Genomic DNA, 19,512 nt, shown 5'->3' on the forward strand with positions numbered 1-19,512 from the left:
ACCTATCCAACAGTATCTTAAAAGACCCTATCGTATCTGCCTCCACCACCATTGCCGGCAGCCCATTCCATGCACTCACCACTCTCTGAGTAAAAAACTTACCCCTGACATCTCCTCTATACCTACTCCCCTGTACCTTAAACCTGTCCTCTTATGGCCTCCATTTCAGCCCTGGGGAAAAGCCTCTGACTATCTACCCGATCAATACCTCTCATTATCTTATACACCTCTATCAGGTCCCCCCTCATCCTCCGTCTCTCCAAGGAGAAAAGACCGAGTTCCCTCAACCTGCTTTCATAAGGCATGCTCCGCATTCTAGGCGGCATCCTTGTAAATCTCCTCTGCACCCTTTCTATGGCTTCCACATCCTTCCTGTAGTGAGGTGACCAGAACTGAGCACAGTACTCCAAGTGGGGTCTGACCAGGGACCTATATATGCTGCAACAATACCTCTCGGCTCCTAAATTTAATTCCCCTATTGATGAAGGACAATACACCATATGCCTTCTTAACCACAGAGTCAACCTGCGCAGCCGCTTTGAGTGTTCTATGGACTCGGACCCCAAGATCCCTCTGATCCTCCACACTGCCAAGAGTCCTACCATTAATACTATATTCAGCCATCATATTTGACCTACCAAAATCAACCACTTCACACTTATCTGGGTTGAACTGCATCTGCCACTTCTCAGCCCAACTTTGCATCCTATCTATGTCCCTCTGTAACCTCTGACAGCCCTCCAAACTATCCACAACACCCCCAACCTTCGTGTCATCCACAAACTTACTAACCCACCCCTCCACTTCCTCATCCAGGTCATTTATAAAAATCACAAAGAGCAAGGGTCCCAGCATGATTCTATTTGACAGTGAGGGGAGTCATGGCTAGACCTGAAAATGAGCCCTTGTGCTGGAGGAGCTCAGCAGGTCAGGCAGCATCTATGGAGGGAAATAAACAGTGGATGTTTCGGGCCGAGACCCTTCATCGGGAATCAGGAAGGGATCTGGGTTAAGTGTATGAGTGATTTCAGTTGTGGATTTTTTATCCACATTTATCCACAACTGAAACAGATGTAGTAAGTAGATGTACCATAGACCGTGTTGGAATTTATAGACCATGCAAGTGTTCTATGAACTTGCTCAATATTCTGTTTTTGTGTCCATTATGGTTGCAGGCACAGTAGTGTAGCAGTTAGCGTGACACTATTACAGTGCCAGTGACCCGGGTTCAATTCCGGCCGCTGTCTGTAGGGAGTTTGTACGTTCTCCCTGTGTCTGCGTGGGTTTCCTCTGGGTGCTCGGGTTTCCTCCCGCATTCCAAAGACGTACGGGTTAGGAAGTTGTGGGCATGCCATGTTGGCGCCGGAAGTATGGCGACACTTGCGGGCTGCCCCCAGTACACTCTACGCAAAAGGTGCATTTCACTGTGTGTTTTGATGTACATGTGACCTTAAAGATATCTTACCTTATCATTAAAACTGTTCCCTCAGGTTGCAGAGCTTGAGCCTACGTATATTCCCATACAGTTGTCCGTTAAAGGCGTTCCAATCTACTTCAAGGTTTTAGGCCCACAGAAGGACAATCAGAAGCAAGCCCCCATAGTCAGGTACAAGGTTTCTTTAATGTATGTATTTTGTTTGGTTCCTTTCGCATTTCTGGCTCGTTATTTGAGAGAAAATGTCAGAGAAGCAAATAACGGTACTTGGTGGGGACGGAGACACAGACTCTGGGCTGGCAGAGAGGTAGAGGCAGATCCCTGCTATAGATGCAAGGACACCTCCCTCCAACATGCACGTTGGCATTGATGACCATCTACTCAAATACTCTGAAAGCTGCAGGAACTCAGCAGGTCAGGCAGCATCTGTGGAGGGAAATGGGCAGTCAGCGGTTCGGGGTTCGAGACCATCTAGACTAAAGGAAAGAGGGGAGATAGCTGGTATAAAAAGGTGGAGAGAAGGGGAGGGGCAAGAGCTGGCGGACGATAAATGGATCCAGGTGAGGGCGGTGATAGGTAGATAGGAGAGGGGAGAGTGGGAATAGCGCCGGCAGCTGGGAGGTGATGGGCGAGGGTGACGAAAGCCTGAAGTTGGCGAATTCAAAGTGAATGTGGGAACCAGGGCCCCGGTGAGTGGGTGGGGGGGGGGGCTGTGGGAACCAGGGCCCCGGTGAGTGGGTGGGGGGGGGTGTGGGAACCAGGGCCCCGGTGAGTGGGTGGGGGGGGTGTGGGAACCAGGGCCCCGGTGGGTGGGTGGGGGGGTGTGGGAACCAGGGCCCCGGTGAGTGGGTAGGGCTGTGGGAACCAGGGCCTCGGTGAGTGGGTGGGGGGGGTGTGGGAACCAGGGCCCCGGTGAGTGGGTGGGGGCTGTGGGAACCAGGGCTCCAATGAGGGGAAAGTGCAAACATCACCTGGTGAGCTGGATGCGGAATTATCGGGTTTCCTTGATGGTCAGATAGCAGACGATCAGAGTTTTACTTTATCTCATTGCTGATACAACCCAGGAACGAGAAGGCCTCGATGTATCATTCTGTTTTCCAGATTTGGAACCCACATTTCTGGAGGTGACACAGTGTCCCGTTCCCTGCGGCTTATGAACACAGGTCCCTGTGGTACGTCTCATGATGGCTCATTGCTTCTCTCCTCCGGGTCATTCATATGTTCTCCTTCAACATCACTGGAAGTGTTAGTAGATTTGGGAATCCCACGTTGACCAATTAATATGTGGCTGGGTTTCTGTGGAAGTGCCTGAGATAACCAGGCCAGGTATAGATGTGGCAGTATGGAGAAAGCTGAGGTGATACTGATGGGGTAGGAGCTGGGCACACAGATTGTTCAGTCATCATGGTCAATGTGTAGATAGTTCAGAGGCAGGCAGAGGAATTTAAATCAGCTGGCACTCATGTGGCCCTTGACATTACAGGACAAATGTGTGTGTACATCCACATCACATGTTATATAATTTTTTTAGATGATTATTGTGGGGCTTCTGAAAGGGTTGTAAATAAAGACAGTTGTCAGTGGGAGTTTAAATAAAGCCAGTGAACAGATGGCTTAATTAGTGAACAACATAAATATTACAGCTTGGAAACTGGATTTCAAATGCCTCTGCTCTTCTACAAGTAATCCCGCATTCATAGGGGCACAGAGTTATACAGCACAGAGACAGGCCCTTCAGCCCAACTCGTCCATGCTGACTGAGTCGTACACCTGAGCTAGTCCCAGTTGCCCTCATTTGGCCCATATCCCACTAAACCTTTCCTATCCATGTACCTATCTAAATGTCTTTTAAACATTGTCATTGTACCCACCTCTACCACTTCCTCTAGCAGCTCGTTCCATATACCCTGCAGCCTCTGTGTGAAAAAGTTACCCCTCCAGTCCCTTTTAAACCTTTCCCCTCTCACCTTAGATCTACAGTATGCCCTCTAGTTCTTGATTCCCCTACCTAGGAAAAATACTGTGACCATTTACCTTATCTATGCCCCTCATGATTTTATAAACCCCTATAAGGTCACCCCTCAGCCTCCTTCGCTCCAGGGAAAACAGTCCCAGCCTATCCAGTCTCTCCTTATAACTCCACAAGGAAGGATTATTTCTGTGTTTAAAATATCTATTGACTTTGATTTCCATTTGACTCCTTTGTCCCCTTCCAATATCCTTTTCTACTTTGGTCAGGATTTATTAATGATACCCCCTATTTCTGTTTCACTGCCAGCTGTGGACACCACAGCCTTCAGTCCTAGATCCGGTCATTGACATACACATCAACAGAAGATACCCCAGAGTAGAGCCGTAGGGAGATACAGCACAGAAATATGCCTGTTGGTCCACTGACTCGGCACTGACCATCAAGCACCCAGTTACACTAGTTCTACCCTAACCCATCACCTTCTCGATAACTCCCCCCAGATTCTACCACCTATGTACACTAGATGCAATTTACAGCGGCCAATTAACCTACCAACCTGCACAGTCTTGGGATGTGGGAGGAAATTGGAGCACCCGGAGGAAAGCCATGTGATTACAGGGAGAATATGCAAACTCCGCACTGACAGCACCAGAGATCAGGATTGAACCTGGGTCTCTGCAGCTGTGAGGCAGTGTCTCTACTAGCTGTGCCACTGGGCCTCCCACCACTGTGGGACATGGTTGTGGAATTCAGTCACAATCAAGGGGGTGAGACCAATCCATCAATCAAGGGAGTTTAGCCAATCAGTCAAGAAGGTTGGAGCAAACATTTCCCCTTGTCCTCTGGTGACTGGGGAAAATCCCGTACCAGGTGTCTTGATCAGAGAGATACCCTCTCATGTCCCTGTATGTCCTCCCAAGCTCAGGCAGACATGTGAGTGATTGAGAGCACAAGGATGCATTTGGTCACCTCTGTAGTACCGCAGGCATTCGTATTAGTATTGGTGTTGATTATTGTCATGTGTACCGATATACAGTGAAAAACTTTACATGCCATCCAGACAAATCATGCCATAAATAATAAATACATTGAGGCAGTAAAAAGGAAAACGCTATGCAGAATATAGTGTAGCAGCTACAGACAAAGTGCAGTGCAAGTAAACAAATAAAGTGCAAGGGCCACAATGAGGTAGTTTGGGAAATCGAGAGTTCATCTTTAGTGTAAGAGAGGTCCATTCAGGAGCCTGATAACAGCGGGATAGAAGCTGTCCTTGAGCCTGGTGGTACGTGCTCTCAAGCTGTTGTATCTTCTGCCTGATGGGAGGGGGGAGAAGAGAGAATGTCCGGGGTGGGAGTGGTCCTTGATTATGTTGGCTGCTTTCCCGTGGCCGTGGGAAGTCTGTGGAGGGGAGGCTGGTTTGCGTGATGGACTGGGCTTTGTTCACATCTCTCTGCACTTTCTTGTGGTCACGGGCAGAACAGTTGCCGTACGAAGCTAGGACTGCACAAAGCCATTTGACATCTACTTTATTCAATCAGAAATAACTTGTGCAAATTTTCAACAAATTGATTGACCTAATGTCACTTTAATTAAAAAAAGGCATTTTTAATGTATTAAAAATCCTAGACATCAGACTAGACTGGGAGACATACAACCTAGAGTCGATGGACTTGCAGCTGGTGGACCTGTTGATATCGTACGGGCAGGAGTTCCCACTGAAGGATGAAAGTGGAAATGAGATTATCGGCACCAGTGTCCCACCCAGCGAGAGTGAACATTCCAGGAACTGGGACTCGATACCCAACAGTGCAGAAAGCAGCTCTTTGGGCTTCCAGATGGAATGCGTAAGATTCAAAGTGTGGACCATTCACCTGGATTGGGTTTAATCACTGGATCAGTGAGTGGACAACTGGTTAAGTGGGGATTGGTGCCACACAGGCTTAATGTTTGACTCTCAGTTTGCCCAGTACCTTAGCGTAAACATAAATGAAAACAGAAAATGCAGGCTAGGCATAAGAGATACAAGAGACTGCAGACGCTGGAATCTGGAGCAAAAAACAAACTGCAGGAGGAACTCAGCAGGTCAGGCAGCATCTGTGGAGGGAAACAGACAGTTGATGTTTCAGGTTGAGACCCTTCATCTCGACTGAGCTAGTCCCTGAGCTAGTCCATCATCTGGCCTAAGAACTAAAGAAATAGGTGCAGGAGGGAGGCACTCAGTTCCTTGAACCTGCTGTGCTGTTCAACAAGATCATGGCTGCTCTTCTAACTCATCACCATTTCCCAATATCCCTTAACTCCTCTAATATGCAGAAATCTATTGCTCTCATTTTTGGATGAATGAGCATCCACAGCCCTCTGGAATAGAGAATTTGTAGTCACCAATTCACCTACCAACCTGCACATTTTTGGCAGGTGGGAGAAGACTAGAGCAACCAGCTGAGAGAAGGAGGATGAGAGGAGACATGATAGAGGTGTACAAAATATTAAGAGGAATAGATAGAGTGGACAGCCAGTGCCTCTTTCCCAGGGCACCAATGCTCAATACAAGAGGGCCTAGCTTTGAAGTAATGGGTGGGAAGTTCAAGGGAGATATCAGAGGAAGGTTTTTTACCCAGAGAGTGGTTGGGGCATGGAATGCGCTGCTTGGGGTGGTGGTGGAGGCAGGTACATTGGTCAAATTCAAGAGATTGTTAGATAAGCATATGGAGGAATTTAAAATAGAGGGATATGTGGGAGGAAGGGGTTAGATAGTCTTAGGAGTGGTTTGAAGGTTGGCACAACATTGTAGGCTGAAGGGCCTGTATTGTGTTGTACTGTTCTATGTTCTATGTTCTAACTGGAGGAAACCCACTTGGTCACGGGGAGAATATGTAGACTCCACGCAAACAGCACTGGAGGTCACGATCAAACCCAGACACCGGAGCTGTCAGGCAGCGGCCCTACCAGATGGGCCGCTGCTCTGTCCCAGGCAGCGGGTGTGGAGAGAGAAATCAAATAAAACAGCAAGTGTGGGAGTCTGAAACAAAACCAGAAATGCTAGAAGAACTCAGCCACTCAAGCAGCATCTGTGGGTAGAGAAACCAGTCAATGTTTCAGGTCAGCGACCCTTCCTCAGAACTTCCAGTATTTCTGTTTATGTGTGGAGAAACAGGGTTAATGATTCAGGTCGACAGTCTTTCATCAAAGCGAGGCAGAGTTAGAAAACAGGCTTATTTTAATTTGCAGAAAACGGGTGGGGGTGAAGAGAACAAGGGGAAGGTCTGTGGTAGCATGGAAACCACGAGGAGCTGGGATGAAGCTGGAGCTGAGGGAGAGTGGTGGAATTTGTCAACTGCAGAGCACCTATCTGGGGGAGATGTGGAGGGTGGTAATTGAGGATAGACGGTGCTAATGCTCCTGTTCAGACAATGTATGACACTAATGCTCCTGAGTTCAGACAATATCTGACACTAATGCTCCTGAGTTCAGACAATATCTGACACTAATGCTCCTGAGTTCAGATGATATATAATACTCATACACTCGAGTTCAAAGAATTCTGTAACTCACAAGTTTTGCCGTCTCTGTCCCACTAAAACATCTCAACCAAAGCAATCCTGAAGTCCTCCCTTAGAATGTTTGTTCCCTTCACTTTCATTTCCAGCTCCCTTTCTGGATGTTCGCATGCTGATGCACATCTTTGGACCCCTGTCTGAATTCTTCATCCTCCTAGAATGTGTCATAGCCTGTTAAGGGTCCTATCATTTACTGTGTGCTTTCCCCTTACACTTGACCTCCCAAAGTGCAACACCTCACACTTGCATGGATTAAACTCCATCTGCCACTTCTCTGCCCATTTCTGTAACTGATCTATATCCTGTGGTATCCTTTGACAACCTTCTTCACTGTCATTTTGTCATATGACATATGTCATGCATTTGTCATATGTCACTGTCATACTTTCATATGATTTAATTTCAGGCTTGAGCCAATCTTGGATTTGCCCCAGTAATTTGTCCCTGTTCCACTGGAGGTCAGTTAAGGCTGCATTATTGCATTAGAGGAAATTTCACTGTAGCCCATCTCTCTATGTCTAACTTACAGCACCAGCGACCTGGGTTCAATTCCGGCTGCTGTCTGTAAGGAGTTTGTGCGTTCTCCCCGTATCTGCATGGGTTTCCTCCAGGTGCTCCGGTTTCCTCTCACATTCCAGAGACGTACGGGTTAGGAAGTTGTGGGCATGCTATGTTGGTGCCGGAAGCGTGGCGACACTTGCGGGCTGCCCCAGAACACTCTATGCAAAAGATGCATTTCACTGTGTGTTTTGATGTACATGTGACTAATAAAAATATCTTATCTTATCTCATCACTGATGCTAACAGTGGGAAAAACATTGATTTCCTATTTTTTTAAAAAAATTTCTGCATTAACTTCAGGACCTGGAAGAAGAGGAGGAGTTGGCAGAGGAAGAAAGTGTGATGCGAATGAATGATCTAATTTCCGTGGTGCTACGGATTCATGAGGGCATTGCAGCAGATTATCCATATTATGTGACTCCTAGACAGATGGTGAGTAGCTATTGGTGCCAGCAGCTTTGTGAGTGAGAAGCAGTGGAGCACGTTGAAGATAACAGTGCGATGTATCGAGGATGTGCCACTGCTGCACCAGTGCCTTATCAATATTGAGTTCTTGATTGTCTCCTTCTCACTTCCCAACCCTCCTTCACCCCTGCCTTAATCATAGAGGAAGATTAGACTGGGAGTGAGAACAAGGGTGCTCTGGAGAAGAAACGGAAACCATCAGTCAAGATAATTGTTGAAAGGAATTGGTTACATTGAGTATAGAACAGGAACAGGCCCTCTGGCCCACAATGTCTGCGCCAAACACAATGTCAAATTAAACTAAATCTCTTCTGCCTGCACATGATCCACATCCCTCCATTCCCTGCATATTCATGTGTCCAACAGCCTCTTAAATGCCTCTGTTCTATCTGCTTCCACCACTACCTTTGGCAGCCTGTCCCGGGCACCCACCACTCTGTGTAAAACGAACCTGCCACATAAATGTTGTTTCATCTTTCCCCATCTCACCTTAAATGCATGTCCTCTAGTATTTGACAATTTCTACTCTGGGAAAATTACTGTCTACCCTATCTACGTCTCTCATAATTTTATAAACTTCTATCAGGTCTCCCTTCAGCCTCCGACGCTCCTGAGAAAACAACCCAAGTTTGTCCAACCTCTCCTTGTAGCTCATACCCATTCTAAAATTATTCAGCAGTACTCTAAGCCCAAAAGAGTTCAGTCTAGCCAACAAAAGAAATCGGACAGGAGAGAGCCAAGGGCTTGGGCGTAACAAATTTTAATGCTTGTTAATATACCAATTATGCCTTTGGATTGGAAGGTAGTATACCTTTTCTACTCAAGACTGGAGAGAAAGATAAACAATTATAATCCAACTACTCTACTATCATTGTGGCAGTCCCAGTTTTAAACTGAGTTGCCCAACAGAATTGCAGCAGGGGTTTACAGCATGTCCGGGCTGGGGTGAAATGGATCTCTAACACAAATCTGCTGCATTAGCTGACCCTCTCACAGACCAGGTTAGGCTAAAATTGGAGGCTACAGATTTTTAAATAAATATAAATTATTGATCAATTAGAAGTTTGGAGTGGCAGCCAGAGAAGAATTTGAAATTAATTTGTAAAATTCTGAAGAGTTCTTTGGAGAGTGACCAGTGGGCTTGATTGAGGAAAAGTAGTTAGTGTCCTAAGCCTAGTCTTTGGGATGGCAACTGTCAGTAAACCATTTCTCAAACCTTTCTGGAAAAAAAATCAGACATTTAGTAGAAGAGGAAAAGCAGAACCACAATCTAAAGGTTGGCTGATGGGTTGAATGTGGCATGATAACTGCTTACATCCACAGAGCTTAATACTTTGTTTTGGTCTCCAGGTGGTCCCTGCTTGTGGGTGTGCCACCATCAATGTCTCTTTCACCCCACTTGCTCTGAATGGAGAAGCAAGAAACGTGGAGTGCGAGGGCTTTGCCATTGGGTATCTTAGTCTGGATGACAAGGTGACGTACCATTTCTATTAAAACATGGAGCCTAATGTAAAATGTCTTCGCACTGAGATCTTGATGTGAGCTTGATGGCAAATAGAATTTAATTCAGATGTGTGAAGTGTTACAGTTTGGAAGGATAAATCAGGGTAGGACTTTTACATTGAATGGAAGGACCCTGGGCACTGTTGTAGAACGGAGGGACCTTAGAATACAGGTGCATAATTCCCTTGAAGTGAAGTCACAGGTAAAGAGGACGGTGAAAAAGGCTTTTGGCACGCTGGCCCTCATCAGTCAGGGCGTTGAATATAGAACTTGGGAGGTTATGTTGCGATTGTACAAGACATTGGTGAGGCCACACTTGGAGCATTGTGTTCAGTTTTGGTCACCACGTTAGAGGAAAGATGTGATCAAACGGAAAGAGTGCAAAAAAGATTTACAAGGATGTTGCCAGGACTTGAGGGACTGAGTTACAGGGAGATATTAAGACAGGCTGGGTCTTTAGGAGACTGAGGGACAGATGTATATAAAATCATGAGGGGCATAGATAGGGTGAGCAGTCTATTTTCCAGGGCTGGGGAATTGAAAACTAGAGGACATAGTTTTAAGGTTAGAGGTGAAAGGTTTAAAAAGGACCTGAGAGACAACATTTTACCCAGTGGGTGGTAGATGTATGGAACCAGCTGCCAGAGGACATGGGTGAGGCAGGTACATTAGATACATTTAGGAAGTATGTGGACAGGGTACATGGATGACAAAAGTTTAGAGGGATATGGGCCAAGTGTTGGGAAATGGGATTAGCTTGAATGTACATCTTGGTCGGCATGGACACTTATGGTCTGAAGGGTCTTTCTCCGTGTGGTACAACTCAATGACTGTATGACTATGACTGAGAATCACAGAGAGATTGACAGAGTCCAGAATTTTGGCTGTGCCAATATCTAAATCCACATGTTCATTTCTTTATATCCACAACGAGTAATCCACTTCAAATAAACCAGCAAGTTAAGCATTTGCAGGACTGCATAGTTCCAAGGCTGAATCAGTGGGAGTATGGAATACAATTCCAAAGCCATGTGAGGAAGAAAATATTAAAGGAGTTTTCAGTGGGAACGCGGCAGATAGAATTCCATCCAGGCAAGAGTGAAATCACCTGCTTGAGAAGGGCAAACCAGGGAAGGGAATGTAGAATAAATAGTAGGATGCAAAGAAGTGTTGAGGAACAGAACAATCTTGGAGTGCACTTTAGTGGATGTCTGAAGTTGTCAAGACATTGGATTGGTTTGTTATTGTCAGGTGTACCGAGATACAGTGAAAAACTTTGCATGCCATCCAGACAGATCATACCATACATAAGTACATTGAGGTCGTAAAAAGAAAACAGAATGCAGAATATAGTGTTGCAGTTACAGAGAAAGTGCAGTGCAGGTAGACAAATAACGTGCGAGGAAGTAGGGATACAGTGCATGCGACTTTATCAGCTGAGGCACTGTGTGCCAGAGCAGGGAGATCAGTGCTAGAACTGTATAAGACACCAATCAGGCCACTGTTTGAGTAATGCTTTCACTTCTGGTCACCACTTTACATAAAGTAGATGGCAGAAATAGAGAGGGTGCAGAGGAGATTTGTGAGGTCACTGCCAGGGCTGGAGAATTTGATGAAAGATCATCCCAGAAGGGGAGATGGAAGGGAGATCTAACTGAGAAGTATAAAATTATGCGAGGCTTAGACAGGATGTTCAGGAAGGGCCTTTTTCCTTTGGCAGAGAGGTTACTGGACAGGGACATAGACTTAGTTTGGTTAGTAGAAGGATGATGGAATCAGAAACTCACTGCATTTAAAAGAAGTACCTGGACGATCATTTGATATGTGACAACCTGTAAGGCAAAGGACTAACCACTGGGAAGCGGCTCTTTTGTCTGGCGTGGACAATGGCTAGAATTGGTCTCCTGTGCTGTAAATTTTACAATTCCAAGTAAAATTGCAAATGGTACAAACGTGTGACAGGTCTGCCAGAACCAACGGGGAGGAGCCTTCATTAAAACCTCAGCTCCGACCAGACGACTGAAGGACACAAATTTTAAGGTTTCCATCCAGGGATCAGCAGGTTGTTGTCAGAGAATCATGTCCTTCCCTTGCAGATCAATGTGAGGAATTAGAAAGATCTGCAGGCTTATTGACAGGATTCCTCTGTGGCTGTTCCACATTTATAACAGCGGGTTGGTTGGTTATTTGATAGGTTCCATGTGGAGGGTGGGTTTTAGTGGCTCCTGTGATCAACACAATGAGAGCAGAGGTTCTATCCACAATCACTGGAGATGCACCTCGCTGGATTCAAGCCCTAGCTCCAATCCCAGCCCACTCCACGGTTCAAATGCCACTCTGTACATGGAGACACAAGAGACAGCAGATGCTGGGGCAACAAACAACCTGCTAGAAGAACTCAGCAGGTCGAGCAGCATCTATGGAGGGAAATGGGCAATCGACGTTTCAGATCGAGACTTTGAGAGGTTGAGACTGTGAGAGCTTTGAGAGGTAGGTCATGGCTAGAATTAACTCCTGCCTGAGCAATGACCTGGACCCGCTGCAATTTGCCTACTGTCACAACAGGTCTACGGTGGATTCAATCTCACTGGCTCTCCACTCGGCTTTGGAGCACCTAGACAACAAAAACGTTGACTGTCCATTTCCCTCCATGGATGCTGCCTGACCCACTGAGTTCCTCCAGCAGACTGTTTGTTGTATATAGCCTTAATGGGGTGGTTTCCTACTGCTGTCAATTTGCTGATGAAACCATGCTTTTTATACTGTTTGCCTCGGCAATTCCAATGCTCTCCAAGGCTGTTCCCTTCCTCCCTCTGCAACCTGCTCTGAAGTTCCTTTCCTCTCCAGTTCTGGACTTGTGTGCATGTCCAGTTTTCATTGCCACAGCATTCACAGGCACTTCACTGCCAGAAGCCTAAACTCTTGAAATCCCTCCCTAAGCCACTCTGCCTTTCCCCTGACATGCACTTTAAAACCTGCCCCTTTGACCAAGCTTTTTGATCACCTGTCCTCGTATCTCCTCACAACTTTAGTGTTACATAGTATCTGATTACGCTCCTGTGAAGCACTTCAGGATGTTTTGCTGTTTGAAAAGTGCTCTCTATGTAAAACTTGTTGGTGTTTCTACAGGTGGCAGTCAGGGCACCTGGGAAGGTAAGACGAGACCAAGGGTACGGGACAGAGCCTTTACGTATAGACTTTGCTGCAATTGTAAAGACTGCTTTGTGAGTACAACATTCTGGCATTTCCCAGCTTCTTTTACTTTGGGGGTCTCTGTGCACTCTTCAGTATCTGCAAGCTAAGAGGACAAGTGACTTTGCTTCTCAGGAGGTGTTATCAGAACAGCCCAGAGATAGGTCTGTCCACTGAATACTGAAAGGCCTGGATAGAGATGATGTTTCCATCAGTGGGAGAGTCTAGGATTCAAGGGCACAACCTCAGAATAAAGGGATGTCCCTTTAAAACTGAGATGAGGAGGAATTTCTTCAACCAGAGTCATACAGTCATGGAGTCATAGAGCAATACAGCAGGGATACAGGCCCTTCAGCCCAACCAGTCCATGCCGACCATGGTGCCCACCCATCTAGTCCAAATTCCCTGCGCTCAGCCCACTTCCCTCTAAGCCCCGCCCCTCCATACACTTATCCAAGTGCTTCTTAAATGATACTATTGTACCTGCCTCAACCACTTCCTCTGGCAGCTCGTTCCATATACTCACCACCCTCTGTGTGAAAATTGCCCTCAAGTTCTTTTTAAATCTTTCTCCTCTCACCCTCAACCTACGCCCCTAGTTTTGGACTCCCCTACCCTGGGGAAAAGACTGTTACCATCCACGTTATCTATGCCCTTCACAATTTTATAAACTTCTATAAGATCATCGCTCATTCTCCTATACTCCAAGGAATAAAGACCTAGCCTGGCCAACCTCTCCCTATAACTCAGCCCTCTAGTCCTGGCAACATCCTCGTAAACCTCTCCAGTTTAACTACGTCTTTCCTATAACAGGATGACCAAAACTGCCCACAGTACTCCAAGTGTAGCTTCAATAACTTATATAACTGCAACATAATGTCCCAACTCCTACACTCAATGCCCTGACTGATGAAGGCCTTTTTCACTGCCCTGTCTACCCGTGACGCTGCTGTGGTGAGAGGGTGGTGAATCTGTAGAATTTGTTGCCACAGAGGGCTGTGGCCAAGTCATTGGGTGTATTTAAGGCAGAGACTGATAGGTTTTTGATTGGTAAGGCGGGGGGTGGGGTGTTAAAGGTTACAAGGAGAAGGTGGGAAAAATGGGTTTGAAAAAAATATCAGCCATGGTTGAATGGCGGAGCAGACTTAATGGGCCAAATGGCCTAATCCTGCTCCTATATCTTATGGCCTTATCTTATGATCTGTCTTCCCCACCCTTTCATTTATCTCTCTTTCTTCTCCTGAGGTATTTGTAAATCAGTAGGAGCCTCCTACGTGATCTTATGAAGTGGTATTTTTTATGCGGGAATGTTAATTGAACATAGAACATAGAACAGTACAGCACAATACAGGCCCTTCGGCCCACAACGTTGTGCCGACCTTTAAAACGTCACCTAAGACTATCCAACCCCTTCCTCCCACATATGCCTCTATTTGAAATTCCTCCGTATGCTTATCGAGTAATCTCTTGAATTTGACCAATGTACCTGCCTCCACCACCACCCCAGGCAGCGCATTCCGTGCCCCAACCACTCTCTGGGTAAAAAAACCTTCCTCTGATATCTCCCTTGAACTTCCCACCCATTACTTTAAAGCCATGCCCTCTTATATTGAGCATTGGTGCCCTGGGAAAGAAGGATTAGAGAGTAATAGCTATAAGGAGAGGTTAGACAGACTTGGGTTGTTTTTTCTGGAGCACTGGGGGCTGAGAGGCAGCCTGATAGAAGTATATAAAATTATGAGGGGCATAGAAGGGATAGATAGAGTCTTTCTCCCAGGGTGGAAATGTCAAATACAAGAGGACATAATGTTAATGTGAGAGGTGAAAGTCTAAAGGAGATTTACATGGCAGGTTTTTTAACACAGAGAGTATTAGGTGCCTGGAACGTGCTGCTAGGGGAAGTGGTGAAGGAAGATACAAGAGCAACATTTAAGATGCATTTAGACAGAACAGAGAACAGTGCAGTGCAGGATCAGGCCCTCTGGCCCACGATGAGTGCACCAACAGGCAGGGAACGCAGGGATATAGAACACGTGCAGGCAGACGGGATTAGTATAGGTCGGCATCATGGTCGACACAGACATCATGGGCCAAGGACCTGTTCCTGTGCTGTACTGTTCTGTGTTCCAAGGGCTTCACACCAGAGCTCATTCCTCATCTCAGCTGAAGTTCACATATACAGTACGTATTTTAGCTGAGGTCACAGATTAATGTGGCCAAGAGCAGCGCCCCTGCTGGTCTTTTCCTCCCCCCATCCAGGACACTGAAAGCAATTGCAACCTGCAACACAATCTTATACAAACATTGAAGTCTGTTGTCTTGTTCCATGCCCCGTGAAGATCAACAAATTCAAACCAGGTTAAGAATCTTCTCAGTCCACCTGGTGCCTACACCCAATTAACCTTAGGGAGAGCAGGTCTCTCCCCACTTTAGTATCGGCACTTCTCCAATGAAGTCCATGCCTGACATTCACCAACTCCCTTCCTTGCAATGGCGAGCCTCATTTGTAACATCAGTGTGCTGGAGTTTGTCATAGACTTTTATGTTGGAGAATAAACTCTATAGAAGTCATAGAGAAAAGGGTACCCTTATCAAAAGATAAGATATACTTATTGGTCATGTGTACATTGAAACACACAGTGAAATACATCTTTTGCATAGAGTGTTCTGGGGGCAGCCTGCAAGTGTCGCCACGCTTCCAGCGCCAACATAGCACGCCCACAATTTCCTAAACTGTATGTCTTTGGAATGTGGGAGGAAACCGGAGCACCTGGAGGAAACCCACACAGACACGGGGAGAACGTACAAACTCCTTACAGACAGCGGCCAGAATTGAAACTGGTCGCTGGCGCTGTAATAGCTTTACGCTAACTGCTACACTACCGTGCCTGCCGGCAAAAAAGGAATAGGTTTTCACCCTATGGCAGTGGTTGGATTTGAACACGCGCCTCCGTGGAGACTGGAGCCTTAATCCAGCACCTTAGATCGCTCGGCCACACTATCATTTGGGATAGAGCAAGAAATAGTATATGGAACAGAGAGATACACAAGAGCTAAGGAATACCGAGAAACACGGAGAGTGTGAGATTACTGGGGAAACCTGATAGAAGTTTATAAAATTATGAGAGGTGTAGATAGGGTAGACTGTCAGAACCTTTTTCCCAGGGTGGAAATGTCAAGTACTAGAGGACATGCATTTAAGGTGAGAGGGGGAAGTTTTATACACAGAGGGTGGTGGGTGCCTGGAATGGTCCGGCAGGGGAAGTGGTGGAAGCAGAAATGGTAGGGGCATTTAAGAGCCTGCTAGATAGCTGAATACGCAGAGAATGGAGGGATATGGATCGTGTGCAGTCAGAAGGGATTTAGTTTAATTCAGCATCGTGTTCACTGCTGAAGGACCTGTCCTGTGCTGTGTTCTATGTTCTATGTACTGAGAAGTGATTAAAAGAATTGCAGGAAACAAAAGGGAAATTCTTGTGCCCATCCACTTTTTATGCCCAGGTTGGCAGTGGAGATGGACGACGACGATGACCTCATGTTTTATGCGGCAGCAAGTGACTTGATTCCAGACGGTCTGAATGAGAAGGTGAGTAAATGTCCAACAATGACTAAGATTTTGGGTCAAGCTTCCTCTTAGATATTGTGTATTATCCCCTCCGATCTCTCAGAGGTAATGATTCCTTGTTGAGGTCCCATCGGTGAGTGGTAGGACAGAGAACATCCACTATCTCTGTCATCAAGGATCCCCACCATCCTGGCCGAGCCGTCTTTTCACTGCTACCATCGGGCAGGAGGTTCAGAAGCCTGAAGTCCCACACCACCATGTTCAGGAACAGCTACTTCCCTTCAATCATCAGGTTCTTGAACCGACCTACACACCACTAACCATGCCTCAGCAATGGAACACTATGGACCACCTCTTGCACTGCCATGGACTGATTGTGGTCTTTTTTCCACTGATGTCTTACTTTGCACTGTCTTTCTTTCTTCTCTGTCTAGTACAATTTATGTTCTGTGTGTTGTCTGTACCTACGTGCCTGTGATGCTGCTGCAAGCAAGTTTTCCATTGTACCTTCACCTCACCGTACTTGTGCATAAGATAATAAACTCAACTTGACTTGATACTAATCAGTCTAGACAGCAGCAGCCTTTTTAACCAAATCACAGCTAAGGTCAGTTGTGCTGTTACACTATGTTCACTCATGCACTTTCCAGTCAGCCACAAGCTAGTGATTATGAGTAAGACCTTGGACCTTGTCCTGACACCAACGCAGGTCCTGCTGCCCCAGTGTAGTTAACCAACTCACCACGTAGCTTGCATTCCTTCCATTTCATATTCAGGCTCTGCCGCTAATGCGTCCTTCCCCATGGTCTTCTCCTGATCCAAGCCTGCCAATCTATCACTATATTCTTGTTAAGATTTGAAATCTTTGCCTGTATTTCTGGCCTCCATCCACGCCTCACTTGTCCCCCGGCTCAGACCATTTGGCCGCGAAGTACACCTCCTTGATGTTTTTTTTCTGCTTGTCCAGAAGACACTGGTCTCTTGTGGTGCACACTCTCACAGGTGGAAGAGCTCCTCCTGTACTCCACCCAAGTAACTATGGTCTCATCTGAGGTTGACCTACCGTTGGTTTCATGGAATCATAGAATCGTGTGTGACTGGGGCCATTCAGCCTATTGGGTACATGCTTGTTCTTTTGAATCTGCTGAGGGCTAGATCTGGGGCATTTAGGGCTGGTGACCCAGAGTCATATAAGAAGTCCAGGTATGACCTCTGCAAGGCCATTGCAAGCACAAAGAGGCAATTTTGGACTAAACTGGAATCACAGATGGATGCTCGACAGCTGTGGCAGGGCTTGCACAATATAACTTCCTTCAAGGGAGATCAAGTAGCAGAAGTGACAATGACTCATCACTCCTGCACGGTTTGATAGGGAGAACTGTGACACACCCAAACAAGCCACACATCTCCGGATGACCCTGTAATAATCTCTGAGGCCGACATCCGGGCATCCTTCAAGAGGGTGAATCCACGAAAGGCGACCGGTTCAGACGGCGTATCTGACCGAGTACCAGAGATCTGTGCGGACCATCTGGCTGGAGTATCTATGGACATATTCAACCTCCTGCTTCTGCGATCTGAGGTTCCCACCTGCTTCAAAAGGGCATCTATGGTACCAAAAAGAGCGAGGTGTCCTACCTCAGTGACTACCGTCCGGTGGCACTTATATCAACCGTAATGAAGTGCTTCAAGAGGTTGGTTATGGCACGAATCAACTCCTGCCTCAGAGATGACCTGGATCTGCTCCAATTTGCCTCCCGCCACAACAGGTCAACAGCAGACATGATTCCTCTGGCTTTTCACTCTGCTCTGGACCATCTGGACAACAGGAGCTTGTGCGTCAGGCTGCTGTTCATCAACTACAGCTGGGGATTCAACACAATCATCCCATCCAAACTCATCATCGAGATTCAAGACCTGGGCCTCTGTGCCTCCCTCTGCAACTGGATCCTCAACTTCCTCATCGGCAGACCTCAATCAGTGAGGATTGGTAACAACATCTCCTCCTCACTGACCATCAACATGGGTGCACCTAAGGCTGCATGCTCGGCACCCTGCTGTACTCTCTACACATACATGGCTGTGTGGCTAAGCACAGCTCCAATACCATCTACAGATTCGCTGATGACACTACTGTTGTTGGATGAATCACAGATGGCAATGAGTCAGCTTACCAGAGCGAGATAGGACACCTGGTTGAGTGGTGCCGCAAAAACAACTTCTCACTCAGCGTCAGTAAAACTAAAAAGCTGATTGTTGACTTCAGGAAGGGGAAGGAGGGTGAACATGCGCCAGTCTACACTGGGGGTTCGGTGGTGGAGAGAGTCAGCAGCTTTAAATACCTGGTTATTAACATATTGGATGACCTGTCCTGGGCCCAGCACATAGAGGCGATCAGAAGGAAAGCACGCCAGCATCTCTACTTTCTTAGGAGGTTCGGCTTGTCACCAGGCATTCTGACAAACTGCTACAGATGTGCTGTTGAAAGCATCCTGACTGGTTGCATCATGGTCTGGGACGGCAATTTGAATGCACTGGAACATAAGAAGCTGCAGAGAGTAGTGGACTCTACCCAATACATCACGGGCACATCCCTCCCCACCGTCGGGAGTATCTACAGGAGGTGCCATCTCTAGAAGGCAACATCCATCAGCAAAGATCCCCACCATCCGGGCCGTGCCATCTTCTCGCAGCTCCCATCGGGCAGGAGGTACAGAAGCCTGAAGTCCCACACCACTAGGTTCAAGAACAGCTACTTCCCTTCAACCATTCGGTTCTTGAACCAACCTTCACAACCCTAATCACTACCTCAGTACAGCAACACTGGGACCACTTTGATCACTTTGCAATAAAATGGACGGTTTCTTTTTTGTTCCAATTGTACTCTTTCATGTAAAAATTGTGTATAATTCATGTTTAATTTATGTTTTTCTTGTGAATACTGCATATATGATGCTGTGTGTCTGTGATGCTGCTGCAAGTTTTTCATTGCAGCTGTGCACACATGGACTTGTTTGTATGACAATAAACTCAACTTTGACTTTGAAGAACAATCTGCCTGTCCTCTGTTCCCCTGGTTTTTCCCTGTATCCTTGCAATCTTTCTCTCCTTCAGTTCCCATTGAAGGCTACTGTCAGTCTGTGTATTCCAGTTGCTAACTTTGTGTGTTTGTGGAGATGTGTTCCCATGTTTTTCTGCTGGTTCTTTTACCAATTACCTCTGGTAGCTTCAAGCAGAGACCCTGTGTAATCTCAGTACCTTG

The 19,512-nt window shown here is 46.5% G+C and overlaps 1 protein-coding gene across 1 annotated transcript in view; it reads left to right on the forward strand.

Annotated features, from left to right (window-relative positions):
• Positions 1–19,512, forward strand: part of dlec1 (DLEC1 cilia and flagella associated protein) — a gene marked incomplete at its 3' end in the record, with an annotated part of 153,270 nt that overhangs the window by 125,379 nt on the left and 8,379 nt on the right. Inside the window, exons 28-34 of the mRNA XM_052016127.1 lie at positions 1,491–1,606; positions 2,537–2,607; positions 5,034–5,251; positions 7,826–7,957; positions 9,341–9,463; positions 12,623–12,717; positions 16,187–16,271. Of these exons, the coding sequence (XP_051872087.1) occupies positions 1,491–1,606; positions 2,537–2,607; positions 5,034–5,251; positions 7,826–7,957; positions 9,341–9,463; positions 12,623–12,717; positions 16,187–16,271 (840 nt within the window). The remainder of the gene's footprint in view (positions 1–1,490; positions 1,607–2,536; positions 2,608–5,033; positions 5,252–7,825; positions 7,958–9,340; positions 9,464–12,622; positions 12,718–16,186; positions 16,272–19,512) is intronic.

This window comes from Pristis pectinata, chromosome 5 (assembly GCF_009764475.1).
Source record: "Pristis pectinata isolate sPriPec2 chromosome 5, sPriPec2.1.pri, whole genome shotgun sequence".
Lineage (NCBI taxonomy): Eukaryota > Metazoa > Chordata > Chondrichthyes > Rhinopristiformes > Pristidae > Pristis > Pristis pectinata.